Source organism: Echiichthys vipera (assembly GCF_963691815.1).
Source record: "Echiichthys vipera genome assembly, chromosome: 21".
Taxonomy (NCBI): Eukaryota; Metazoa; Chordata; class Actinopteri; order Perciformes; family Trachinidae; genus Echiichthys; species Echiichthys vipera.
The window spans coordinates 19,691,257-19,717,388 of NC_139846.1; the positions used below are offsets into that span (position 1 = coordinate 19,691,257).

At 40.4% G+C, this 26,132-nt stretch overlaps 2 protein-coding genes across 4 annotated transcripts; one reads left to right on the plus strand and one right to left on the minus strand.

Moving 5' to 3' along the window:
* Positions 1-76: 76 nt before the first annotated feature.
* LOC310963424 (leukocyte elastase inhibitor-like) lies at positions 77-8,372 on the minus strand. The gene is made up of 10 exons (XM_083936263.1): positions 8,261-8,372; positions 7,252-7,439; positions 6,201-6,365; positions 5,263-5,403; positions 4,733-4,850; positions 3,425-3,567; positions 2,936-3,013; positions 2,647-2,736; positions 2,391-2,571; positions 77-2,176 (listed from the first exon to the last, which is right to left on the minus strand). The coding sequence occupies exons 2-10, from the start codon at positions 7,432-7,434 to the stop codon at positions 1,950-1,952; spliced, it is 1,326 nt and encodes a 441-aa protein (XP_083792389.1). The 5' UTR covers positions 7,435-7,439; positions 8,261-8,372; the 3' UTR covers positions 77-1,949.
* A 2,801-nt stretch (positions 8,373-11,173) lies between these two features.
* Positions 11,174-24,627, plus strand: snx16 (sorting nexin 16). Of its 3 annotated transcripts, none has more exons than XM_083936582.1 (9): positions 11,174-11,313; positions 12,582-13,114; positions 13,487-13,573; positions 14,640-14,788; positions 14,970-15,039; positions 15,176-15,312; positions 15,553-15,669; positions 17,511-17,552; positions 22,306-24,627. In XM_083936582.1, exons 2-8 carry the CDS (start codon positions 12,731-12,733, stop codon positions 17,527-17,529), a joined length of 963 nt encoding a protein of 320 aa, XP_083792708.1. In that variant the 5' UTR covers positions 11,174-11,313; positions 12,582-12,730; the 3' UTR covers positions 17,530-17,552; positions 22,306-24,627. The 3 variants fall into 3 exon arrangements, with proteins under 3 accessions (XP_083792708.1, XP_083792707.1, XP_083792706.1); XM_083936581.1 differs by having other exon boundaries at positions 17,511-17,547; positions 22,306-22,415; XM_083936580.1 differs by lacking the exon at positions 17,511-17,552.
* Positions 24,628-26,132: the final 1,505 nt, after the last annotated feature.

The following is a 26,132-nucleotide window of genomic DNA, read 5'->3' on the forward strand; positions in this document are numbered from 1 at the left end:
TTGTTTTGTAGTGACTGTATACTAACTAACTGTTTATTTAAAGTCAACTCTCTATAAAAAAATATGACACATGGTGATTCATACCACACTTTTTATTGTGTGTGTTAAAGAAAAGCAAACAGTCTGCATTCAATGGCAGCAGTAAATCCCTAATGTAAACACGTCTGTCTTCACTCCATGCTCAGTATGTATGTTTATGCTAAATATCAAAACTGCACTTTTTGCTGGTGATAATACAGCAGGTAGTATAATTCAGTGTTGATGATCTCAGATGCTTTTATTATAGTATACTCTTTGGTTTACTCAGTACATTAAACAGATGACAGATTTACATGTTCTCTCTAGATGAAGAGGGTTTGTAAGATATTCAGGTGAGATAAAGACAGACAATATCTCTTTACTTAATTACAGGAAAAGACTGTTCGTATACATGTATGTTTATTTATCACCACGCTTTCCATTTTGTGACGGATGATGGATGAGATTATGAACTTGATGTGAGGTTGTAATAGGTTGTAAAGGGATGACAGAATTTGGGAAGAGAAAGCAGTGAGGGACATATAGAAGGTGGACAAAGACAGAGTCACTGAGTAAAATGCATGCATGCAAAATATTTCAGATTTAACCCCACTGAGCCCCCATGTGCACCTTTCTTGTTCAATTGAGCACCGTGGCTTCCATTCAAAGGCTCTTTTTTACAAAGTGCTGGTCTTGAAAATGTAGGACAGTAACACAGATGAGACTTCACACATACAATCTAAAGTAAGCCAGTGATTCTCCATTTTCTTCCAGCAATGCCTCTTTTACGGTAGCTACAAAAGATATATCCCACCCCTGGCTGAATCTCAATGCTCTATATGGGTGAATTACAGCACAGCGGGTAAGTTTGAAGTTACTGCTAACATTTCCAATACGAGTCAATCAAACAACCACAAAGATAAATGACAAACATAAAATGATCTAAAAGACACCCAAAACAATTAAAAAGAGACACAAAACAACCACGAAAGAGTACAAAATCACCAACACAAGACGCAAAACTACGGCAGTTGCAGTCAACATAGACAGATTTTTTTTTTACCAACCCACACGTAAAGGATTAACCTTTAGGCTTTATTAGGCTGTTTTGAGGGCGAGAATGCAATGCTGAATGAAGTGCTTGGTGCAATATACAAAGGGAAGTGAAAGTTCAGGCAAATGCAGCATCAACAAAAGATTTTACTTTCTTAGTTAACAACAAATGTCTGAAAAACGTAATGGAACTGTGCATATAGGCCTGACTAACAGTGTAGATAGGCCTTATGGTTGATTAAATCATATTGAGGGGTCTGTATGTTACACACGCACACACACACAATCACACACACATGCAACCACATGCGCAAGATACTTAAAGCGTAAGTGCGACTTGCGCACAGGAGGATGTGCGAGACAGTAAAGCACACGTGCGAGTTATAAAGCATGCATGCACTTCAAAAAATGATCCATACAAAACTATCATAGACATGCAAAATTACCAAAACAAAACAAAAAAAAGGCAAAAAAAACAAACAAATCGACCAAATGGAGATGTAAAATGGCCACAAAGCCAAAGATATTATTACCAAAAGAGACACAAAGTGACACAAATCAACTAAAAAGAGACACAAGTTAATGAAAAAGAGACATAAAACCTCCATAAAGAAACACAAAAAGACTACAAAGCCAAAAATATTACCTAAAGAGACACAAAGTGACAAAAATCAACTAAGAAAGAGACAAAAAACATACATAAAGAGCCACAAGAAGACTACAAAGCCATAAATATACAAAGCGATACAAAACGCCCCGAAAGATGTGTCTTTGAAACCGTGGCTTTTGTTCTTATGAGGTGGGGGCCCTTTACAGGTCTGTGCCCGGGGGCCCGTTGTCTCATAATCTGTCCATGTCTTCAGGATGTAAAGCAGTGCTCACTCAGGGGAGCAGTAACGACCAGCAAAGAGAACGCTACTGGAGGGGTTATGTCGGATGAAGAAGAGGAAGGGGTGGTCTGCGATGAAGGTGGCAGGAATCATTAGTGTGCGCTCTGATACGATGGCAGCAGTGGCAGCAGCCGCCTCAGTTCCCTCCTCGTTGACCTCCACGAAAGCCTTGTGTACGACTTTTGACAGCACCAGGTCGTTGGCCCGGGACATGCCTGTCAGCAGAGGGGAGAGAGTACATTGCTTTAACATGCACACTAAATCAGTAACACAGACGACAGTGTGTTTGGCATAACTGATGTCCTGTTTTCCTCGTGCTTATTGTTTAAATTAGTATTTGTAGAATTTGGTTTATGGACACATGGGAAGTGGTGATCTTTTAGTTGCCTCTTCGGGTACGTTGGGCTCTCACACAGCTTAATGTCTCACCAGAAAAGTCACTCATTGCGACATCAAACACGTCCTTCATGCCCATGCTGATCAGGACATCTTTCAAGTCATACGACTCCTCCATCTTGAATCGCGGCAGCTTCACCTCGACCTCAGCTTCACCCATCGTGTCCGAACGAGTCCACTCCATAAATTTGTCATAGGTCAGCTCCCTCTCCAGCTGATGTGGATACAATATCAGTTATTAATCTGTCTGTTTCTAATAGTGTATTTGTTTACCGTATGCGTGCCCTACCTTCTCCAAGCCTGTTGTGTCGTCCTCTATCTCATTGGGCAAGAAGATGAGCATGCTGAGCTCCCGGCCTTCATAGGGCATCTCAAGGATCTGCCCAAAGACACGCCATTATTCTTTTAATGTCATTTAAAGATTATCTAATTAGTTACAGGTATGGACATTCTCCTAAAAACAACAACAAGTCAGATGGTCTCTATCATTGGAAACAATACTTCTGGATCTTGGTAAATTTTAAACTTTATCATTTATTTAAAAAAGCCCAGAATCTCAGAAAAAACATGGACATTACCTGGCAGTTGGCCTCAGGAATGGGGGTGAGAGGGAATTTACTTTTCTGGCCCATCATCTTCACCGGCTTAGTGTCATCCTAAACACAGCAGCAAACAGAGGTGGCACTTTTCATTTTGACATCATGCGTTCAACTTATGATGCTAGCAAACAGTTTATTATTACGACGAAAGTGCGATGTCTTAACATTTCTACATCTAGTGAAACCTTTTGCATCTAGTGAAACCTTTTGCGAGACATGCAAAAGGAATGTCCTGGGATCAATCGAACACTGGCCTTGTGCGCAAACTATTTTTTTCCTGCTGCAGTTTGCACATCAGGGTCACTTTCAATCTGTCCATTTCCATCAGGAGAAATCAACACAGCTTTGAGACGGTCTGATGTCAGCGTGCCCTGCACACGCCTGCACATTACAGAGCTCAGGTTAACTGTGCTTTCACAAAACCAGACTGCTGCCTTTGTCACTCATGCAGTGCTGTTTTTGTGTTACCTTGTTGATTCTGAACTGAGCGTCAACGGTGGCATCCTCCTTGAACTTTTGGTTCCAGTTGCCTTTGAAGTAGATGGCATTGACCAGCACCAGAACGGTTGCGCTGTCCACCACACCCTGGAGCAGCAAGTCCTTGATTTTATCTGGTGAACAGTAATGAGCAGAGACATCCTCATTAAGACAGAGACGCAGACAAATGCTCTAGCAATGTTTCACCAACAGGGGAATTGTATTTCTTATTCTATTACAACATCTAGAAGTACTTATAGTGCTGGAAAAAGTAAAGTAAGCACCAGAGTGCTATAACATAAAATCAGAAAAGTCAGAAGGTAGAAAATTATATAAATAAAATAAAGAGAAAAATACATACACCCATATAAGGACATAAAAAAGGGGTCCAACAAATGCCTAATTAAACTGTAACTAATAACTTTCTTGTCTAATTCCCTCCCTAATAGTTATATTTAAATATATACCATGATCTGGTTTGAAAACTCTATTCTGATTGGCCGCAGGGTGTCCATTAAGAAAAGGATATTGCTAGAAGAGGTGTCCATTATCAGGAAGTAATGGACGCCAGGAGGCCGAAGGACGGTTGCCTCCCTGTCATCCTTTTATTCCTGATAATGGACACCTTGAAGAGCATTATCCCACGTATACCACGGTCACACACGGAAAAAAATGAAAACAATTAATTTATTTGTTTTGCGATCAATATCAAAACGTTTTTCCCAAGCCATAATTTAAGTGGTGCCACCTGAGGGTCTGACTAATACCTTGAACAATCCCTACTATCAGCTATGCGTGAGATGGTTCTGAACTCACCAGTGACCATAAACTCCTGACATTGACACCTCGTCAAGCCTTATCCCTTAAGTTAACTTTAAAACTGAAGATGGAAGATGGCAGACGTGAACGCTCCACTCATACATTCATGTTTCAGGTTTCAGGGGATTTCTTTCGGTGTGGCACAAATGTCCCCTTGGATTCAAGGATGAACTTCAAAGGTCAAGGTCACTGTGACCTCACAAAATGCATTTTTGTGGATAAGTTAAAAATCCTTACGCTAATTATTTCATTTCACACAAATCTCTGAAATGATTCCCCACTGAACTGCCAGTATCTGATTGGCTGGACGACTTTGAGCCCCAACACAAAGGCATTACGTGGAGCCTGACAAGCAGAGCCCAGATGGATTTCCGCGTGATGTTCGTGTAACCAGCTGCTGTGAAAGGTAATTGGGTAGGGGCCTCAGTTAAGTTCCCAGTCTATGTAATGCGCTGCTGAGAGCGTAAATGTGAGATGCACCTTGTGTCTGCTTCTCCACCCAGCTATTGATGTTGACCCTGGCCTCTTCTGCTTTGGCTTTGAAGTCCACAGACTCCAGCTCAGCATTGTAGTGCTTTTTGGTTTCTGCTAAGAAATCCTGGAATCAAAAAACAACTCATTTAAATACGCACACATCAATTAATAAGTCACATTAACCGATCCGCAGAGAGGAAATACTTTCATTTCAATTTCATTCAAATGAGATTTTCCAGTCTTTTAAACAACGGTTGTTATTAAGCCCGACGAACAGCACTCTCTTACTTTGAAGCGCTGAATGATTGAAGGAACTGAAATAACTAATCTATCATGATATCCTGAGGGCTGATCATGTAATTGCATTATACAGTTAGCTACTTGAGCAACACAGGCAGCATTTTTTATCCGCACCTACATGAAAGATCTCAAAGCGTTATTGGTGCTTCTAATAGATGTGCTGAACCGTGAGAAGCAGTTCACTTTCTCACCAATGAATTCATGAGTACAACAGGCTCACACACACACACACACACCTCAATAAACTGGTAGGACTGGTCTCCGTACAGCCTGTTGGCAAGGCTGAGGGCATACGGAGCGTCTGTCTTGTTGAGCTCACTCAGCAGTTGGGCGAAGCTGGCGTGCACGCTATCTTTACCATTCTGGGGTTTCAGGCACTGCGAACAGCCAGAGAAGACCTGCATGTTACAAAGACACACTGAGCCGGTAGAAGATGAAGACAACGTTGTATTACGTGTTGTAATGTTCATGTGGCCTTGATAGGCTTACCTGTTAAATGATGAGAACAGACACCAAAATCATCATTAACCCTGGGGCTCCATGGCACAAACACTTTGTTGAGGCAATTCTTACCAAGGGAGACTATTCAAATCTTTTAGTACCCGTAATACATTTACATTTCATGAATCCATACTGCAGTCTTGTTCCAGGGTCAGTCTTTTGTTTTTGGACAATGCTGCCGTATTGTGTGCTAGCATGGAAGGCTGCCCAGTGATTTGGCATAACATGGATGATTTTATTGTCATTGTTCTCGCCATTTACTGTAATAAGAAGGACTTTAGGCAAAACCTCCCACGATCCAGAAGTTTTCAGAAGTTTGATTTCTCTTTACGAGACCCACAGCACCTTTTGGAAAGAATATGGAAAGAGGCAAAAAACAGACCAAACAATCGCTTTTACATTCATATCTTAAAAAAACACTGTCATCTTCATTGTGGCCCAAAGAAAATGCAGGATGGTGTGCTTTAGTTGTTGTGTCACGACTCAGAGTTTTCCATCTTCTGCATAAATCAGCTTGTGTTGCTTTTTTTAAGGTTCACAATAATGATAATTAGCGAGTAAACCAGTGGGAAATGAAGTGTGAAAGAAAAAGATCAGATTTCCTCATGAAGTCACCCCACCACGCCTTATCATTAATCACTCTCAATCACTTTCATTTTGGCTTTGTTACCACCTTGAGCAGATACCCTGGCAGTCTGCTGGACACTTGTAACTGCATCCGCAACTGCGACCGCGTCTGCATCTGCGACCTCATCGCCGACTGTGTTTGCGTCGGCTCTGTTGGCGTCGGCTCTGTTTCCGGCTGCTTGGGTTTTTCGGCCTCAGTGAAGCAGAGGACCTGGGGGTGCAAATGTTTGTCTTATCATTAGGCTCACTGTTAAGTTAAACATGGTTGATGGCTCTGGGGCAGGATTACACTCTTTTGCTAAAGTCAGAAGTAAAACTCCATTGTAAATTCATTAGAAACTATCAAAGCCTTCCGTTAACTACCACAATTTAAAGCCAATATTACAAATGAAGTGTGAAGCTTTCCCTTGCTTTGGCTCTGGAATGCTTGATAATGGAAATACTCAAGTAAAGTAAAAGTACTTCAGTACAGCACTTAAGTTACTTAAGTACTAAGATACTTTCCACCACTGAAATTCAATCAAAGCGGGACCATATTGCTCCCCTTTTGTCTTTGCTCCTTTGCTGTGCTGATCATTTCTGTGTCTGCAACACACAGAGGAACATTTAACGGTTCCTCCTCCTGCAATCCAAGGCAGAACCGAACAGATCCCTTTATTATCGTTGTCGCAGGGAGACAGAATGAGTAATAAATGCATGTGCGGGCAATTTCTCCTGCCACACCTGCCTCCGTCATGCTGGTTAGGGTTAGGTTTTCCCAGTGGAAACTTGGAACAACATCTCTTATACCATTCTGTGCCTGACGACAACAAGAAATGCTCAAGTTTTTAATATTATTCAGAAGATGTCTCTTCTTTCTTTAAGAATACCTCAGAAAAACTGTGCGTGCGGAGGTCAAAGCATGGACCCACGCCCTTTTTCTTTTGATGTAATAATTGCAAAATTCCAACACCATGATGAACCGGATCAACTGACTTGCAAGAACATCTGAATGCGTGCCTGTACAAACACTTCCAAATGGGTGTGTTCACATGAGAACTAACTTTTTTATATGTTTATTTTCTCTATGTGTGTGTGTGTGTGTGTGTGTATTATACCTTTGACATCTGCGCTGCTGTGTTGCCACAGGTCCCCAGCATCACCATAGCCAGGGCTGAAGAGATGCTGAAAGGGGAGTAGAAGATATTCCCGGTCTTGTCGTCATCACTCAACTTTTTGAACAAATCCAGGGAGAAGGTGGTGTTGGCCTTGGACGTCTTGGATGGGGTGGATGTCTCCATTGCATCTGATGCAGAGCAGAGCATTAGTCATCACATTATAAACTGTAGCATATTGTTTCATCTGATAAGTGGCGCCCTCATATTTGGAGGACACGTTTCTCTGATTATGTGAAACACAAAAAGCTTTTAAATAAGTGCAAATTGTTCAGTTAACTTTTCAGCCACAAGGAGAGGAGAGAGTGTTTCCTCTTCTGCATTCTTGCACTTCTTACGGGGATGCTCAAGGACCACATGCTCATATCTTCTACTCCCTGTTCCTGCCTGTTATAGGGAAGGTTCTCGTTGCCACCGTACTCTACAGGGGAATTGTTGGGTCTATGTAAATCATAAATAAGTCATAGAGTGTGGTCTTTACCTAGTTTGTAAAGTGTCCTGAGATAACTTTTGTTATGATCTGGCACTATTAATAAAATTGAATTGGATTGAATTGAATTTAAATGAATATTCATGAATTACAAGTCTCTTGCCTCTATTAAATAACTATTAAACAGTTTAAGCTTATAAAATGTAAGTAGCTTGTGCACACATACTATAACACTCTTTTGCTTTGCTTGATTTTACAATACAACTTTGGCAGTGTCCGCCAACAATCCCTTCACACACACACACACGTGTATGTACAAATCCCATTATTTCTTTAGATTCTTAACCAAAGGTGAAACGTCTCCACACAGATATTGCACATCAGTACTCGACCACCTTTCGAAACCAGGTAAAAAAAGGGCATGAATCAAAAACAGTTCGTTTCCTAAAGCCTGACAGACACACACTATATTTTGCTGTCACTCTTATCATCAAAATCAAATGAGACATGTGTTGTACTTACAGACAGAGACTCCTCTTCAGGGGAGCAAGTGACCTGGGTTGATTCGGTTAGAGAGAGAGGTGTTCTGTTTGAGCCATCTCTCTGTTATTTTATTTTGACACACCCATGCTCATAGGTCCTGTTGCAGCTTGAGAATGTTTCCAGAAATCACACCCATCAGCGAAAGACACACCCACTCATTTTATGCACTCTTTCTACATGTCTTGTGTCAAAGGGTGTGCTTTGTTACTGTAGAGTCTGCTTAACCACAGACACCCAACACAAGCATAAAAGCCATGGATAGATGGATGTTTGTTACCAGCTGTGACAGAGATGCTGGTATTGTTTTCACCTTGTGAGTCTGCATGTTTGTGTGTGTGTGTGTGTGTGTGTGTGTGTGTGTGTGTGTGTGTGTGTGTGTGTGTGTCATATCAAGGGAAGTCATGGGAACACAAAGTTGGGACCACTTTACGCCCCCTGGCCTGATTTGGGGTTGTGACTGGTGTGATGGTCTCTATAGGATGCAAACATGACCAACCATGCAAGGTGACACTAAATAAGATATTTAAAGACATTTTCAATTTTTTTTCATTTGTCTTATAATGTTTGCTCCATAGACTGTATAAAAAATGGACGTAGCCACCCAGTCGGGGTCCGTTCTCTCAACTTGATCCAATCGTACTCGCCTCCGGGAGCCGCCATCTTGTCAGACTGTGACTCCGCCTCATTTCCTCTTGCCAATAAAGGGCATGTATGTGACGTTGGGGGGAGGGAGATATGTCAATCTGGCTGACGTTTACAGAATTGGCAACATAAGCTTAAATTATACAGTATCACCCATAGCTACAAAAATTCATTTTAAAATAATTAATCATATTTATCTTTGCAGTGAATTCCTCCAAGTAAGATTTAACCTTGAAAGCATCGGATGCTGATTCTACAACGTTCCCAACTTTTTTGGAAGCAAGTGGAAGAACGGCTGAAAAAAAAAAAAAATTAAAATGGCCGTAACAATCAGCTCACATGTGGATGTAATGTCTGAAATAGTTATGAATAGAATAAATGGAAGTTTGTTGGTGAACACAAGTATCATAATGGCCAAATATTATATGCACAATGCTAAATGTATGAAGACTCCCCCATCTTTAAAGCGTTTCTAAATTAATTCTTATTATACTGTAACTCACTTAATGATATGAGCTCTAAATATGCAAATGAACTGCTTAGAAACTTGGAATTGTACAATATAAGTCTCCCTTGTATGTATCTACTACCTAATCAAATAAAGACCAAATGACTGTTTTATATTCTGATTTGTTTATCTTTTTAATTCATACCATTTTATTATTGATTTTGTATCCTGGGCAGCTGTGACTCAGTAGAAGAGTGGGTCGTCCTCCATTTGAGAGGTTGGCGGTTTGATCCCCACCTCCACCGGTCCACATGCCGAAGTGTCCTTGGGCAAGACACTGAACCCCGAATTGCTCCCCGTGCTGCGCATGGGTGTGTAAATGTGGTGTGAATGGTTACATTAGATTAGATGGTCTGTAGATGTCCACTGCCATCTGTGTGAATGTCTGTGAGAATGGGTGAATGTGATAAACACTGTGAAAGCGCCTTGAGTAGTCAGAAGACTAGAAAGGCGCTGTATAAGTACAAGTCCATTTACCATTTACCATCCTACTTTCATGTTTTTTTTTCTCCACCCATGTTGATTTTAGAAACTTTAATCTGCTCTATTGTTGTAGATTTAGAAAAATTAACCTAAAGTTTGAAAAACAAAAATCAGTGGTCTGTGGGGTAAATCTGATGATATAGTGAGTTGTATTTGGTTTAAATGGGGATAAAACCATGAATTCGTTGTTGTTTCTTTACTGTTATTAACTACTTTAGTGACTTCCTTAGTGACCTATCACTGAAATGCACCTTTCTCTCTCTTGCACATTAAAATCCACATAGTATATTGTAATATAGTGTTTATCTGCGATACTGTACTTTTATTGTTCATACTTTGTATTTTATATTGTACCTTATTTTTAGTACTTCTGATTGCTTTGTACTGCTGCTACGATGACCTAATTTCCCCTCTGGGATAAATAAAGTTATCTATCTATCTATCTATCTATCTATCTATCTATCTATCTATATATCTATCTATCCATCTATCTATCTATCTATCTAACTATCTATCTATCTATCTATCTATCTATCTAACTATCTATCTATCTATCTATCTAACTATCTATCTATCTATCTATCTATCTATCTATATATCTATCTATCCATCTATCTATCTATCTATCTAACTATCTATCTATCTATCTATCTATCTATCTATCTATCTATCTATCTATATATCTATCTATCCATCTATCTATCTATCTATCTAACTATCTATCTATCTATCTATCTATCTAACTATCTATCTATCTATCTATCTATCTATCTAACTATCTATCTATCTAACTATCTATCTATCTATCTATCTATCGATCTATCTAACTATCTATCTATCTATCCATCTATCTATCTATCTATCTATCTATCTATCTAACTAACTATCTATCTATCTATCTATCTATCTATCTATCTATCTATCTATCTATCTATCTATCTATCTATCTATCTCTCTCTCTCTCTCTCTCTCTCTCTCTCTCTCTCTATCTATCTATCTATCTATCTATCTAACTAACTATCTATCTATCTATCTAACTATCTATCTATCTATCTAACTATCTATCTATCTATCTATCTATCTATCTATCTATCTATCTATCTATCTATCTATCTATCTATCTATCTATCTATCTATCTATCTATCTATCTATCTATCTTTAGTGCTGCTGCTGAATTACAGCACAGTGCAGTTCAATACTATGTGAGTGACAGCGCCCCCTCCTGGCTGTATTAGCGCACTGCACCTGCCGTGAACTGAATTCAACCGAGCAAACATGAAAGGGACCTGGGAGGAGATGCAGTGGATCAACAGCAATAGGACTCTCAGGCGTCGGACTTTATGTGAAACGTTTTAATAACATTACTTTGTGAAAAGGGACGGATACTGGCCTCCTACGGTAAGCGAACGTCGTTGCCATTATGCGTTATCTTACCTTTGTCCACACAGGCTACCCGTCCTAGCTCACCAGCTAACACGTAGGTAATGTGATATCCAACGGTTTTTCAACGGTTTGAACCCCGTCCAAAAAACCGTCGATTTAGCGTTGTCTCGCTTATTAATGGCAGTGTATTTGCAAATAAAAATAAAAGAAGAGCTTAGACAAACAATTGGGAAATTCCGCTCGATTCGGCATAACTTTTGTGTTATAAGCAGCTATCATTTTAACACAATTTTACTTTGTTTGGACTGTTAGGCAGCTGTAACGTTAACTAGCCTAGCTAACGTTAGCTGCATCAGTTGCAGTGATTCTGAAATTATCTGTACCTAGTTTTTCTTGGTGGTTACTTCCTAAACATGGTTGACTGTAATAAAATGTCTTAGCCATTGTAGCTACCAGTTGTGCTTCATAAACAGGACGTTACAAAAACTACATTGCCACATTTTGTTAACGGAGTTCGTACTGTTCATTTAAAGGACGTCATCTATCGCAGGTAGGTTAGCTCCCCTGATAACCTCAGCTACTGTACCGAACAGTAGCTACACCATTAGCCACTTGACTCAAAACCTTAGTTAAAGCAGGATATTTTGGCAGTAAGTGTTTTGAATAGCTGCAGGCAAGAGGGAGTGAGCAGCACGACTTAGGTAGTTACTCAGTATATTTATAAATCCACTCCTATGTTGTTTCTATCTGTTTTTTCTTTTGTTCTCTGACATTTAGATATTTATTTTAACATCATATCAACCAATTACATGTGCATTTCCAACCTGTTATCAGGTTAGTCCTGCAGATAAACCACTGATGCTGAATTGATGCCTGTCAGGTAGCTGTCTCTCAGTAAGCAGAAATCCATTTCAGGCCCAGCTCTTCCATGAAAACAAACATCCACTTCCTTTTATCTCAAATCAAAGCATCTTAACTCTCCCTTTTTGCAGCATTCACCAGGAGGGGACAGGCCTTTATTGGAATAAGTGGATCAAACAATCAATGGACAAGACACACTGATTCTCTCCAGATCTTCAGGCTTTTCCATCATGAATTTTACACCTAATACACGACCCCATAAATTATGAATGACGTGTGGCTCATGTCAATAATTCATATGCCCTTACAGTCTGGTAACCTTATTTCAGGATTCTGTTTGCTGATGAAGGGAAGCTTATAGTCATTATTTATAATGATAAAAACAGTGAACATCCCAAACTATTCTCTTCTTTTTTGTACAGGATGCTCAGTGTCTTCCTCCGCCCCTCAGAGTGAGCGTTACTGCTTCACGTCATCATCACCCAGCACCGCTGAAGCAAGGCAAGGTCAGTGTGAAGAACCTTTTTGACAACTGCAGTGGCGGTGCAGGAGCACAGAGCTCAGGAAAAAGATGGCATCGCCCTTTGTGCCTGTCCCTGTGCCGTTGGACAGAGTCTTGTCAGGAGGTAGCGGCAAGCTCCGGCGCCCGCATCGAGCTTCATCACTAGGCAGCGTCTCGAGCATCTCGGCCGGGCAGGACCACGGAAGAGGATATGAAGGATTAGGTACGCAGCGTCAGTCCCGTTGCATGGACAGAGGCAGCCGGAGCAGGACACCACCACCCCAGAGCCCGGTGGTACACGCCAGGGTGAATGGGACTCTGGAGACCTCCATGGAGTACTCCTGCTGTCCCCGCTCCATATCGGATCCTGCTGGGAGCCAGCAAGGCGAGGAGAGGCCTATTACCCCCACTGTGCTGGGGTACGAGGTCATGGAGGAGAGGGCCAAGTTCACGGTATGACAACCTTTCTTGAATTTGTGTATCTGTGGCACAACACTCCAGACAAGTTATGTTATTAAAGTTTATATTCTATGTTATTCAGCTTATATTGACATAGGTTGACAGCGTGTGAACCTATTATCAGTTTTCCTCGAGTTACAGTGGCAGGAAACTTTAACAAAGGGACAGACATGCTCTCTGAGGACAAGCATACTAGAGATTAAAAGTCTAATGTCAACATTTACTCAGCACACAATGAAGAATAGAAGAAGAAGAAGATACAAATCATCTATACAAGTTTAGCAACAGGCAACACCTCTATACTTTTGCTTTTGTAAATGCGGCTTTAAGATTATGTGTTTCTATGTTGTCTTATCTCCACTGCAGGTATTTAAAGTCCTGGTCAGGAAGACTCCAGATGAGAGCTGGGTTGTTTTTAGAAGGTACACAGACTTCTCCAGACTCAACGACAAGGTGTGTTTGGGTGTTTAACATGTTTATGTTTAAAGTATGGGCAGTCCCAAATCTCAGGCCTGTCTGAAGATTTTTATATTGCATGCACGGTATTTGTACATCAGAGTGTTGCTTTTATCATGCTTTCTTTTGTTTTTGAGTGCACTGTGGAAGAGATTAGTGCTACACAAAGAAGCGCTCTGTTCCCAAATAGCCAACAGGCCCGAGCCAACTAGGGAAACAGGTCTCTCGTGGTTTTGGGAAGGGCAGTTTGGTCACAGATTACAAAAGGGGAATATTATTAAACCATGTGATGATGATGATGTATAAGGAAAAATAACCTACAGCATTATGTAAGAATCTGCAACAAGCATACAAAACGTATCTGTGTAGGCCTGTAAATTATTGATAGAACCTATAATGAAATGCACAACCTTAAACCTTCTCCCCCTCAAACAAGCATGTGCTGCAAGACTCAACTCATGTCTGTGCAAGAGAATGAAAAGAAAGATGCTTTTAAAGTCTCTTGTATAACTGCTAACTGGATCTCTGTGGTTTGAAGTTTAGTTTTTCTCATGTGTCCCGGTTTGTACTTAAATATCGGCTTTATTTTACTCTTTATGTAAGCAGTCATCTAATTTGGAGTCATGTTAAAATCCCAATATTTCCTGATCGTTTTGCTTTATACTAAAAACTTTTAATTAACAAAATAACAGGAAACTTTAATTGGGAAAAATGTATAAGTAATGTATCCACTGTTATTAGAGGTGCTCCTTTGACCACTTAGGCTTGCAGGCTTCTAAAACAGCAAACAAGGACGGTACAATAACACCCAAAACACTCCAAAGATCCACTCTCAATGGCTTCTGTAACATGAGATATACTTATAAACTAGCAGTCTTAAAGTAAAAGTACAAATACACACAAGCAGGTGTTCTGCTGACGCTCTGTGTAATTTAAAATGTGTGATGTCCATGCATGACAATAGCCTCATATTTTCTTTACCACTGATTTGTATTCTACCAGTGTAACTGTATGCGAGAGATCATGTGAGACTTAATTCATTATCTGTGCCTGTGTTTTTTAGCTGAGGGAGATGTTCCCAGGCTTCCGCCTCTCGCTGCCTCCTAAGCGGTGGTTCAAAGACAACTATGACACCGACTTCCTGGAAGACAGACAGTTGGGACTACAGGCCTTCATGCAAAACCTGGTTGCACACAAGGACATTGCCAACTGGTATGTGACATGACATGCAGCATTTACATTGAGATATTCAGCCTTTTTATGTAAACTATGTGCTTTGCAAAGTACTTTTTATTAGAGTAAAAAATGTTCTGTGTTACTCAGCACACTGGTCTGTTCACAAACAACAACCATGCACACACATTGATGTCACATCATTTGTTCTCCTTGACAGCCTGGCAGTGAGAGAGTTTCTGTGTCTGGATGACCCACCTGGGCCTTTTGATAGTCTGGAGGAGAGCAGAGTAAGTGTGCATATACACATGGAATTATGGGTGTATGGAGAATCTTGAATGTTTTCTCCTCTGGGTTTTTTCCTTTTGTTTCCACCATCAGCAAATCTTTTTCGTTCCTCTTTTCTCTGCCTCCGTCATTGTCAAGGCGTTCTGTGAGACTCTGGAGGAGAGCAACTATCGTCTCCAGAAGGAGCTTCTAGAGAAGCAGAAGGAGGTTGCTTCCCTTAAGAGGAGGCTGGAGGAGAAGGATCAAACCATCCTTCTACTGGAGAGGCATATCAAGTCAGTACACACACACACACACACACACACACACACACACACACACACACATATAAAAGGAAAGATATGGGAATAAAGGTTAGACACGTGATAAAATTGAGTCACATCTGGTTCACAGCAGGAACAGGCAGAGGGAGATAGTAATTCAGGTCCACACACAAGTTCTAAAATATAATTAAATGCAGTAACGATAGTCGATAAGAACCTGGTGGTGTGTGTGTGTGTGTGTCTCTGTCCCAGTGGTGAGTGTGTAAGCCCAGAGTCTGTGTGTGGACTGTCGGCTCTGGGCAGTGAGAGCAGCGCAGATGCAGAGTCGTCGGCTGCAGAGGCTGATCAGGACGTGCCTGACGACACTGGGTAAAAAACGCACACTGATCACACATGCCATATGGAATAAGAAAACACAGAGACCAAACACAACTCACACAGCCATTTCCTCGATAAATCTCACCTTTCCACTCTACAATTTGTAATGCTTATGCTTTTCGGGAGTGGCAGAGGTGGTCATTGGTAAGGTTAAGTGATAAAAGCGGAATACTCCATCAATCACTTATAAAATGCAGATGTCTTCAAAGGTTGAGCAATCATATTTCATTTTTATTTTACGTGAGAAAGGGAGCTTTCCCCCTGCAGTGTTTAAGTATTTGCACTGTATAAAATAGCACCCTCCGGCAGTTACCAGGCCTAGTGTGAAAAACCATGAATGTACATGACAGCAAAGCACAATAAAAAAAAAATCCCACGCTGGGCTGAAATGGAAACCCTATGCTGTGCTGCAACACATGTCTTTTGAAAAGAGATATAAAGAGATATTTTGCTGATTTTTAATTCAGGCCTGTCTCTGTGGCGTTGGAGATTTTCCTACGCATAATTCAGATGATTTGGGCAGCTCTCTGATCCTCTGTGACGGGGACAGGACAAACACATTCTGAACACAATGCTTACATTGCCATGACACAGACATGGATTCAAATGGGTAAAATATCCTTTTAAAGAAATGTATTTTAATATAAATTTGGGTCCAGCCTTTGATGTTGTCCAACTAAGCCTTTCAGAAGAAGAAAGGGAATTCTACCCTATTAGCCACTGGAAGCAGCTAATGTGAAACAGATGGAGAAAGTTTACATAACACATTATTACAGGGCAGTAACAGCGGTGGAAAACATTTATGTGGGGTCGTTGCAAAGCAAATATAGAGACATTAGACAGGTACAGGAAGCATCATCCATTTCTGGAAGAAGCCATGGCTAAGGGAAAGATCACCCACACAAGAAGGTTGAGATCACAAAAGGTATGTCAGAGATCTCTGTTCCTATCCATCCAAACTAAAAGTCCATTAAAAAAAACTCTGACATGCAATTCATACAAACGTGCACATGCAAGATAGTCTTATTGCGCATATTACCAGGTTAAGTTCATTGCCACTGGTCCTGTTATGAGTCACGGCCCTGCTGGTGTGATTGTGAAATCTCCCAACTGTATAAAGTTTTATTGCTGTATCACAAACTGTCATCTGATCTGATGTTTCTCCGTAAACATTCAGATTTACCCCTCATACTGTAGGCTGAAAAGTTCAATCAATCATTTATTAATGACCACTCGACCAAGGGTGGAGGAAGTTTCCTCCGGTATAGCATCGTGGGTTGGCTCAATACAGCAATGTCAGTAACATCCCATAACACACATGAACAACAGATATTATTGACATATTACAAAGATGAAACTCACAGACAGATTGATACAGAGTTTTCAGTGCAGTTTATCTGCCAGGGTTAGTGACAAGTGTCCAGAGTTCTTACTGCACTGAGAAAAAAAACAGATATTTGATGTGCAGGGACCTAAAGTAGTGTGCCTCCTACAGGGCAGCAGCTGGAAGAGGTGGTGGGCAGGATGAGAGGGATCGGATCAGAGATTATTATTTGCTCTTTTGATCGTGTTTTGTCTTTGATATTGTCTGGGATAAAGTGATAATAATAATCATGGATGATAATAAATCACTACCCCCACCTCGCGTCTTAAAAATCAAACAGAAAATAGTCCCAATAACCTAAAGACAGTGTAGAGACAGTGACACTATAGAAGTTACTGTGTGTTTTTGACTTCATTGGCATGTACGTCTGTAAAGATACCAGGGGTTTTTTATAACCCGTTTTTTTAAATGTTCCACTTCTTGTGTGTTTTGCCCTTACATTTCACAGCAGTGCTGCCCCAATGTGAAAAAGAGCCCCATAACATGTGAGGTACTTCATATAGCAGGCCACCTTTATGGCAAACTGTCTTTTCATTTCCTGCTTCTCAGTAAAAATGCATCCCACTATTAACTCTTCTGTAATGGTGGGGCCTTGTCCTGTGGTATCAGGATAATAAAGAATAGGTGCCTATTATTTTCAAGTCTTGCCTTAATACAATACTCACACATGCTATATGTGCAGTTAATTGTTGCTGTCATTTTTCCTCCTGTCAATACTGGACATACATAGGAGAGGAGTATTGTTTTAAGATCTACTTGAAATAATACAAACTTATTTTGTATGTGCTTGCAGTCAGGGTGTTTTTCATGGTTGGGGTCATTTCACTTTCAATGCAACTTATTTGGGAACACAATGTTACATCGCCTTAAACTGCAGTGGTTTTATGGACACACATTTTAAAGGTCTCATATTTTATTATTTCATTATAAAGCAGGTCACGGTGCTATAAAAATACTATGAAAAGTATTAAAACAATCAATCCACAGAGAAATTCACACAGCCCGTATTCAGAAACTGACTTTTAATGAGCGGTCAGGACTTCTGCACGATTGTGATGTCACAACTATACTAGGGCTGCTCGGATATTACAAAAATCAAGATTATTTAACACGATGACTCATTGACTTTGGTAACATGTTTTTATTTAACTTAAGAAGCAAACCGTTAAACATTACATATATTTCAGATGGAAAACAAATATAAAAAATGAATGTGAAATAAATATAATTCAGTTTGAAACCACATCCCTATTTCACTAAATGTTAATGGTTTTCCAAGCTGCAGTATTATTTAAGCCGTTGAAGTTGAGAAGTTTTGGATGTGATGCACAGATTTCACCACCAGGTGGCGCCTGTGAGTCAGAGGCAGGATTACAAGCAGGAGTGTGTAGAAGAGGAATTCCTGTTCTGTATTTGATCTTTAGGGCCCAAGCACCAACAAAGTCGCGAGGACCCTATTGTAATTGGAATTATTATTATTATTATTTTAGTTTTCTCCTCTTAAATCACATTTTTGAGGGCCCAAACGTATAACTTTTTTTTAAATTTGCACACTGATCAGAAGTGGTGAAGAATTTGATATTTTATGGGTCTCAGTCTTGGGCGTGGCAAATTAGCTCAATAGCGGCCCGTTAAATATTGCCAAAGTCGAGCCCCTCAATGCGCTTTCACCTACATGTATGGAAATTGGTAAGCGTGTGGAGAATGCACAGAGACACAACATATCCTCTTGGAGGTATGCCCTAAACACAACAGGAAATCCGCCATTTTGATTTAAAGATGTCATTTTTGGACGTTTTTTTCCAAAACTTTGCTCTGTACTTTAACAAACTCCTCCTAGAGATTTCCACGGAATGACTTTAAAGTTGGTCTGTACACCTTCAAGACATTGGCGACGCTAAATTGCGGATCATACGCGTTTTCATCATTCAGCCTGGCCTCAAACTGGCTCCCACGCCATAAACCTAGAAGTGGTCTTCAATATGGCCATACGTTGTCCAATCTGTCCCAAACTTCTCAGGCATGATTGGACTCTCGGCCTGAACACATCTATGAGACAATATTTATGTATAGTCATAGCGCCCCCTGCTGGTAACAGCTAGGGAATTACATGTTTTATACTTTGATGTCCTTGGCCTGACTGGTTCATCACATCCTCCTCAAAAGTAGTGATGAGAGCCTTAAGACGTGAATGATGCTTCATTGTGAACATGGGGCGATGTCGTGTAACGGCACAGCGAATTTCGATGAAAACGCCATGACAAAAGACACTACTGAAACTGCACACCAGGTGTTCAGATCGTTTTCAAACTTAAGATGTTTTATAAGAGATCCGCCCTGAACACAGATGTAGGACAATTTTGAACCATCATCATAGCGCCCCATACTGGCGACAGGAAGTTACATTTTATATACTTTGATGTCCTGGTCCTTGCCGGTTGAACACATCCACCTCAAATCCTGTCAGCACATACTTAAGACCTTAATGATGCTTGATCATGTAGCTTTTGGCTTTTCATCAAACTTTGTTGTCGTGGCGACCATCCCTCGCTGTGAAACAGCAAGGGGTTGTAACTTCATCATACATTGTTCCAATATGCCCCACATTTCTTATGATTCATAACAGTCCCGGCCTAAACACCTCTGAGAGGCCTGAGAACAACTACATGCCAATATCGTCTAACAGACACAGCGCCACCTACTGGCAACAGGAAATCAGACTTGTAAATCTGATCATGTCATACATGAAATTCCCAATATCGAAAGCATGCGAGTGCCGGCGCCCAGCCACCTCCCCATCATGCACAGGGTGCGAGGGTCCGTTCATCGCTGCTTGCAGCTTTAATTTTTTTTGTGTTTGTTTTCTGAATGACGGAGTTATCAAAAATAGAAGATAATGCAAGTAGCTTTATCTGCACTCTGTCAGTGTACGCGCAGATTTCAGAAGAGAACACATGCTGGTCTTTCTTTGGAAAATAACATTCACAACATATGAAACCACGTTGCAGTATCTACCTGTGTATTTTGGCTGCAACACATCCTAAACAGACTTTCTTAAACTATATTCAACCTGTCAGTAACTTAGCAAAAACTGGCGGAGGTTCACCTCTTTAAAGAAAAGAGGTGCGCTGGATTTATATCACAAGACAAAATGAGAGCATCCTTGTGAAACAGAATGTGGCACAATGATCGTTTTATCTAAAGTTTGTTGTTTTCCTAATTGTTCGAAGCCAAAATCATAATTGAAAATAAAATTACCACCAAACCGGACATGCTGGATGATGTTACAGGCAGCATTACCTTCACAACCGCGTCTCCAGACTCTTTCCCGTCTGTCACATGTGTCTGTGTGAACTCATCTGTGAAGAGAACGAGGCACCAAGTCCACCATATGCATAACCATTCCTCTTTTGGGATTTTTCTTGCCTTTGCCTCTCCATCACACCTGTTGTCACTTTCATTTGCATCAAAACAGGTGAAAATTATTCACAATCACTACTTGTGCTTCCTAAATGGACAAATTGATATCCCTAAAGTTTAACCGACTCGGTAATATACTGTGACGATTAAGTTTTCCCTTCATTTTTACAGCGACACCGAAACACAGAATAGACTAAAAGAGACAGGCGCTAAAAGGTATATTCAGACGGTATTAGCAAAACTATGTGGGTTTTTTTGTTTTTTTTTTACGTTAAAAAATGTTAACTTGTAGCAGAAACCCAAAATAAGTATGAAGCTGAGCACAATATGGGACCTTTAAAAGAAGGATGTTTTAACTCCAGAGGCTTTTGCAGGCCGCAAAATTATGTTTACTAGACACTGCATTGAGTATTAGTTCCAGTGGAATTGATTGTCCAGAAAATGATTTACCCCAACCGTGGTGTGTTTTTATTGTACCACAATGTCCTGTGCTCTGTGGTCCCCTGCATCATACTGTGGCTAACACATGCTATCCGTGTCTCTCTTTCACATGATGACGTGTGCTTACTAAGTGGACATTTGGATTCCAGGTCTTCCTTCTTCCTCTCCACAGCTGGTGTCTTGACACACAGAGAAAACCCTGTTTTATTAAATCAAAACAGATGTGGTTCAAATCAATAGATACCATCTGTTGTAAAGTCTGAAAACTACACTTAAGTGTTTAGAGCTGACACAATAGTTCAAAGCGCTAGTAAAATATTTAAAAAATGTAAAAGGGATGTCAGGCAGTAACTTATTCAACAAATGTTATTCTTCTTGCTTATTCTGTAGTAATAAATACTTACCTCTCTTCTTTATCTGTCATGTATTGTGAGATGGAAGAGAGTCAGAGGTAAAACCTGTTTTCCTGCAGTGTTTTCAGTGGACCTGTAACTGCAACTTGCAGGCATTATGGCATTAACAACATGTCCCTTCCTACAGTACATGTCTCTGTCCACAAGGATGGCTTACAAGTTTGGCTATATTATGGAGTAAGACAGCTGTCAAAAAGATGCGTCCATGATTAAAAAACCTGTCCATGATTCTAACCATTCGCATTCGTAAACATAAAAGTTGTACACAAAATTCTGCTGCCATACACAAGTCTGAGTAATAGTTTGGGTTAGGATTGTTTTTATGTGAGTATGAATCTAAAAGCTGTGAATACAACTCTAATTTGTTCGACTACGGAATCTCCCCCCTGTGAATACGAATTCAGTTTGTGGCTACGGGTAGAAAAGGTGTTGACGTCACATAGGTCACAGGCAGGTCACAGGGGAAAGTAATCGAACCCCGAATGATGCGCCGAAGCCGAGGATGGCTGACAACAGTGCACTCACTGACACCGCCGGTAACTCGGGGGAAGCATCATCACAGCGAAAGTCAATACGCAAGCACCTGAGAGGCATGAACTGATGAAGCCTCTAGAATGAGAAGTGAAACGTCTTCCCAGATGAATAACCAGGTCCAGTTGCTTTTGACTGAAACTGCTTTGGGGATGTTATTATTCAAGGTCTGAAAAGACAGCAGAATTTTGTGTACAACTTCTTTATTTAAGAATACGAATGGTTAGAATCACGGACAAATCTTTTAATCATGGACGCATCATTTTGACAGCTGTTTTACTCCATACTATATCAGCATCTCTTTCCTTTGCTGTACATTTCCTCTTGGATCCTCTCAGTCTGTCTGGCTTTATGTCGTCTAAGGTGCACTGCATTTTATTTGATTTAAATGGGTCAAATGCTGAATGTGTTTCCTCTGCTGTGACCTCCCTTTTTTAGTGGCGGATGTTTGGTTCAACCAGTGCGATCTTCTGCCTGCTGGTGCGGGCCGTCTCTCAGCTCCTCTCCTCCAGTCATCCAGGTCACTCAGCTTTACCACTAGAAGCTGGAACAATAACAATGAACACGGGTCCTCCTCAACGTTTCTTTTCCCCTGTTTTCACCACCTTTCTTATGCTGGAGTGCTGTTCCACACCCTTTATTGTTTTTTCCTGCCCTTTTTACCTCTTATTCCCTCCTCCCACCACAATTCCCATGGCCGCTGTTTCACCTTCCACTCATGGAGTTGGATCTGAAGCATCATTTATCTCAAGAACTGTGTATAAGTTATAAGGTAAATGTTTTACACTGCAACAGCCTGTTTCACTTATGTTTCCCCCCCGTATGATGGATCATAGGATATTTAATCTGGCCCATACAGAATACTGAACACCATGTTCAATCCACACGGCTACACTTCAGGTCGGTGGGGGATTTTTCAGTCCACCTTGTTCACTTTCTGACGTCACAATGCCAAAGTCTGGCTTCTTGACCAAAAAAAAAAAAGATAACTTTAAGACATTCACAGTTGTGACAATCTACCGAACCATCATCCATTTCTGCAGGCGTGCATTGCCTTATAGCTCATTACTTGACAAGAAGCCCTCCTCTCAAACCAGACAAACGACACCCCCACGTGGTTCTAGAAACAAGAAAAAAGTCCAGATATATTAAATGCCTCAGGATGCACATTGCTGCAATAGAAGCTCACTGAGGCTATAGACACGTGTTTTCACTTCAATTCAGTTTGCATTTAAAAGCCCTGATCGCCTCGTGTTTTAGGGCCATTAGTGGAAAAACAAAAACCTGTGAGAGATTATAAAATCTGTATTGTTATCTACATGGAGAGAGAGCCAAGGGAATGTGGCCTATTGTTGCTTTTTAAGGAATTAAATGTACACTGTTGTTTAATTTCCCTGACATTTGCATCATATTGCTTTCAGACATTGATTATGTCAATTTAAGTGTAGTCCATAAATATATACATTTAACCTCTAATGGCACCTTTCCTGTTTAAGTATAGGAGGAGTCTGGACTAGTGTATCAGTTTCTACAGGTCTACTATAAGTAAGTAGTTTTGGTTTCATCTGCTGGAGTTTTTAGGATATCCATTGCTAAAATTTCTGCCTCTATATTGATACAATTAAGGTAAATCACATTTTGTTTGTGCTCAGTATTGGAAATTTACACCTTGATAACTCATCAGTACTCAGGGTGGAAGCAGACACTTCAGAAACAGATATGACAAAATCTCTGCTCGTGAAACCAAAACTGCCTGCAGTGCAAGATCCCCTTAAGAATAGGTGAGAACGAACCTTTTTAAAGAAGTTAATCATTTGTTTATTATAAAATGAAGCTCCTTTCATTTAAGAAATGCAGAAAGAAGCCCCAAACTTTATCACGGTGGTGCTATTCTACCTGAAAGGAATCCAGAAGTTATGACCAGAGACTTATGAGCCACAGTTCTCAGAGCGGGGTAAATGAGGGCCTGTAGCTTCATTTTAACAACATGGCCTTTGAAAATAAGTTGCAGAACCACTGTACTGGTATTTCATGCAGAACCGGCTGATGTTAGCACCTGGTAAACCTGAGACGGTGTCGCCACGGCCTCCCCAAGAGCCATGTTAAACACTTGAGGGGCAGAGGTTTCGCATGTATGCTGACCGACTGCGGTTTCCACTCTTTGATGAGGAGTTAATGAAGTGCATGTAAACCACAGCTAATGTTGAGTCGTCTCAAACTGGGCCCGGGAAACGGTCATGTGATGCACTTTACGGATGAATGGCAACCCGTAGTGTTTGCTAGGATATGATTTTGACTTGAGACAGAAACGTGCCTTTTTCAACCACTGAATCTGTCTCGGTTTCCAACTGGATGTGTGTATATGTAATTAATGTTACTGTTTTGTCTCTTCATGTATAATTCTAAGTGCCTTGAACACCTTCCACCTAACTTTTTTTTAATGCATTGAAATAGCTTTATAGATTTGCGTAAAACATGAAACAATTCCACTTTGCTCCTCTGATGGAAATAATGTTTGAAATGACACTTGTGCGTGTGTGTATGTCTTTTTAAATGGGATAGACTGGAGCGACATGTTTTTGTACGTTATTTAATAAAAGTCTTAGTTGGCGTATACACCTATAGTTGCACTATAAAAGACTCACTATTAAAACTCCCTGAGGACGGTCTGAAAATGTTACACAGGCTTTAGCAGAGACGTTTATCAGAATTAAATATTTAACTCACACATGGAATGCTCTGTTGAATACACATGTAAGTTTCCTCACATTTAAAGTGCTGAGATGTTTTTAAAGAGTGTGATTCTTTCAAAATGTAATAAACTCTTATCATGGAAACATCATTTTTCAGCTGTAACCCCAACATTTTTTCGTTTCTCTAGATAGGGGCCTGTATAAATAGTTGTATCCCTGTTTTTCCAGCACAGGTAAAAGTTTCAGGGACATCATTTTACAACGTGTTTAGCGTTACATAAGATTTTCCATTCAGAGCTGCTGCCCCCGCGACCCGACCCCGGATAAGTGGTTGAAGAATGAGATGAGATGAGGTTTATTGCCTCTGAAAATCAGGAAAGCAGGACCCGTATTTATCTTATAACTAGGAAAGGTTTGATACTTTGGATCGGTTTGTTTCTTTCTGTGGACAGTAGAATGGTAGGTAATTGGGCCAAGGAACAATTTTTAACTTTTATTGCAAATTCACAACAATAACACCACTAAACTGTCATTTATATGCACTTTTGTTTTGTTGGCTAATTTGAGACCTTGAGGTGTAAATTCTTATATTTCTGGATTGGCCACACCAATCCTTCCTGAGCAGACTTTCAAATGGCATTTCTTCTTTTTTTTTGTTCATTTAACATTTGGAAGAGCAAAGGAAAAAGTTACATGCTCAAAGTTGAAAGAAAATGTGGTTAACCGCACAAGACCTCGGGATATTTCTCTGTTTTGTGATAGGCCCTGCTTTTCCCAGAACTGATCACAGAATTCTGGCCATGGCCTGTTTGATAAACCCCTCATCGCCCTTGAACACATTATGCACTTGCAACAGGATTTAGGTGCTGCAAGTGTAGCATGATACTACAGTGTTATGATAAACAGAAATGACAATAAGTCAGTGGGTATGAGTGTTACCTCATTTAACACATTGAGCTGGCTGTGCCACTTTATGTGCCCCCAGAGTGCTGTTCAAGAGACAAGAGTTACTGCTACATGTTTACCCACTGATTTTTTTTTATTATTATTATTTTTCAAAGGGAGTTATGGCATGCACATTTTAAGGTTCTGGTTTACAACCACTCGTTAAATGTAGTCATCTCTTGAGACATCTGAGGGACTTCAGTTGCTGAGTTGAGCAACAATCCAGAAGATCCAAAAAACCTGTATAGGTATTTGGTGTAGTACCCTCTGGGGTCTGTATGCCTTTTAAATCTCAGCCATAAATGTACAACGGTTGATTCAACAGTTAAAATCGTTCTTTTCCAGTCATTCTGGTAACGACAACACCAGAAGAAGACCTCGCTCCTGCCTAATAAATACCTAATCACCAATAAAGTGAAGGAAAATTTCTTCTAAACTCAATCATAAAGCCTATCCAGCTAGAAACAATGTTGAAAGGGACGTTCTGTTTTCTTTGCTTTATTGTATGTTCTCGTTTGTAGTCTAGATGTTTTGTACTTCAAAGAAGTTTCCTTTAGAAAGAAAAATCAAGTGCCCATTTCTTGGAATGTGTTTACTTGTGAATACCCTGAAAATGTACGGTGTCTT